Source organism: Austrofundulus limnaeus, unplaced genomic scaffold, assembly GCF_001266775.1.
Source record: "Austrofundulus limnaeus strain Quisiro unplaced genomic scaffold, Austrofundulus_limnaeus-1.0 Scaffold24, whole genome shotgun sequence".
Taxonomy (NCBI): Eukaryota; Metazoa; Chordata; class Actinopteri; order Cyprinodontiformes; family Rivulidae; genus Austrofundulus; species Austrofundulus limnaeus.
The window spans coordinates 3056402-3058574 of record NW_013952426.1 but is presented as its reverse complement, the minus strand read 5'-3'; the positions used below and the strand labels follow the sequence as shown (position 1 = coordinate 3058574).

At 37.1% G+C, this 2173-nt stretch overlaps 1 protein-coding gene across 7 annotated transcripts in view; it reads left to right on the top strand.

Moving 5' to 3' along the window:
• Window positions 1–2173, top strand: part of carmil3 (capping protein regulator and myosin 1 linker 3) — a gene marked incomplete in the record, with an annotated part of 154774 nt that overhangs the window by 41280 nt on the left and 111321 nt on the right. For all 7 annotated transcript variants that reach the window (XM_014004474.1, XM_014004476.1, XM_014004475.1 and 4 more), the window contains 2 exon segments: window positions 305–364; window positions 455–576. In XM_014004474.1, coding sequence (XP_013859928.1) covers window positions 305–364; window positions 455–576 — 182 coding nt within the window.

The window sequence follows — 2173 nt, the reverse complement described above, 5'->3', positions numbered from 1 at the left end:
GTTTGTCTGTTTATCTGTACTTTTACTTAAGTACAGTGTTTGAGTACTTTCTCCACCACTGCATTTTATTGAAGTCATGGTCTAAGTGGAGCCAGCTTGGTTGTTTGCTTAAAATGTGACAATAGTTTTACTGTCAGATACTTTGAGTACAAAAAAAGTTGGCAAAACAAAAAATAAATAAATAAATAAACAGAAAAAAAGATGAAAAGTCTAAAAATATGTTTCTGTACTTAAAATAATTAATAAAATGTGAAAATATCAGTGTTAGCAGGAAGCACAATAAGTTCTTTTGTGTTGTTTTCAGGTGGAGGTCACTTTCAACTTTTTGGAAATTAGAGCAATGAACACCTATCCAGAACACCAGGTTGGACAGATATCTTGTGTTTATGTATTATCAATTAATTAACTAATATATATATATATATTAAACAACAACTGCTTTGTCCTTATACAGGTTATCATCGATACAGACAAGACTACGTACTCACTCAGACTACAGACCCAGGACCAAGTGGATCACATGGTCAGTCACATCAACTACGCCCTGTCCCGAGTCTTCAACAACTCCATTTATGCGTAAGCCTTCAAGGAGAGACACAAGTCTGTGCTCTGTCTGCTTAAAGGGATAGTTCAAAGTTTTGATGCAAGGTTCTGTAGAATGTTTTGAGCAATGTCTTACCTGACAGGTCTTTGAACAACCTCAGTTTGGGGAAATAGTGTTTTTTTCCTGAGTTGATTGATGAGTTTACACCTAGTCATCTTAAAACAACTCCAGCATCAAATAACTCATTTCAGTCATAACAAATGCAACTTTATAAACCTGAACATAACAATCAATTTTGCATTTCAATCATAGACAAACATTAATATTTTGTTAGAAGTGCTCCAGGCTGTGTGTGCCACAGAAGCTGCTGCTCTTTTTTCTATCAAATAACCACATAATCCTATGTAAATAACTGTAATGTGAAACTGACAGTAGTGTAAAAGGTTGTTCAAAGAGCTATTTACAGCAAGATAAGTATCCATGCCCTTTTTTACAGAACTTAAACATGTSCCTTTTAGTTTGTTGACATTTGCATTAATATTTCTGGTATGTTGTTTTCTTTAAAAGGCGTATATGTCCTTGTGCTCCTGTCAGTTGCATCAAATCTTTACCTGTATCCCAGTGCACCTTCAGAAGCAGCATCAGTTGAACTGAGTAGGCAGTGACCTGCAGGCACTGTGTCCTTTTGTTCGCTGATATTGTTTGTGAAGAAAAAGCAGTCGGATGGCAAACATCTGAACTCACCTTTCAATAAGCCATTTATACACAGGTTTTTTAGTGGTGAACTGTTTATAAAGGAGCACACTGGACACACTAAAAATGAAAGTTATATCATTCCTTGAAGAAATGATGATTTGTTTGAAGTTTGTTTGAAGTACTGTATGTGTTGGGAAAAAATTACAGGTAGTAATACTCCAAGTGTTATGTCAGAACCTGTAAAGTTTGCTTATTTAATGCCTTTTATGTGTTTGCTAAGGTGCAGTAGCAGCCATCTTGAATTGGGTTCAATCCAAAAGTTAATTTGCTATACACTGTGCAGTGGTGTTCAAAATATGTTTGAATTGTGAGCAAAGCTCAAAATCCTTAGAAATTTTTTTTTTTTATCACTGCATTGAGAACGCTGTTCATTATGTTCTAAATCAAACCATGAAGAAAAATACATCACATTATAGAAATGGATGAAAAATGAACATTGGACTGTTCAGAAATACAACAGTGTCTGATTTTTTTTATTTTGGTTTCTTTTTTTTTTCCTTTTTTTACAAACTCCAAATTTAAATCCTTAGATTTTGTCATTCTTGTGAAATACCTAACTGAAATGTTGTATATGGTTCTGAGGACTGCTTCACATCTGTGTTGGGGGGGACAGTCGCAACAGGAAGTAGGGTTTTATCCTATAACTGGGGAGGTTGCTGGTTCTAACCCCCCACCCCTCCGTCTCAGTCATTGTGTCCTTGGGCAAGACACTCCACCCACCTTGCCTGCTGATAGTGGTCAGAGGGCCCTGTGTCGTGGCCACATTGTGCCTTACCACCACCACCAGTGTGTGTGTGTGTGTGTGTGTGTGTGTGTGCGTGCGTGCGTGCGTGCGTGCGTGTGTGTGTGTGTGTGTGTGTGTCTGTGTGTGTG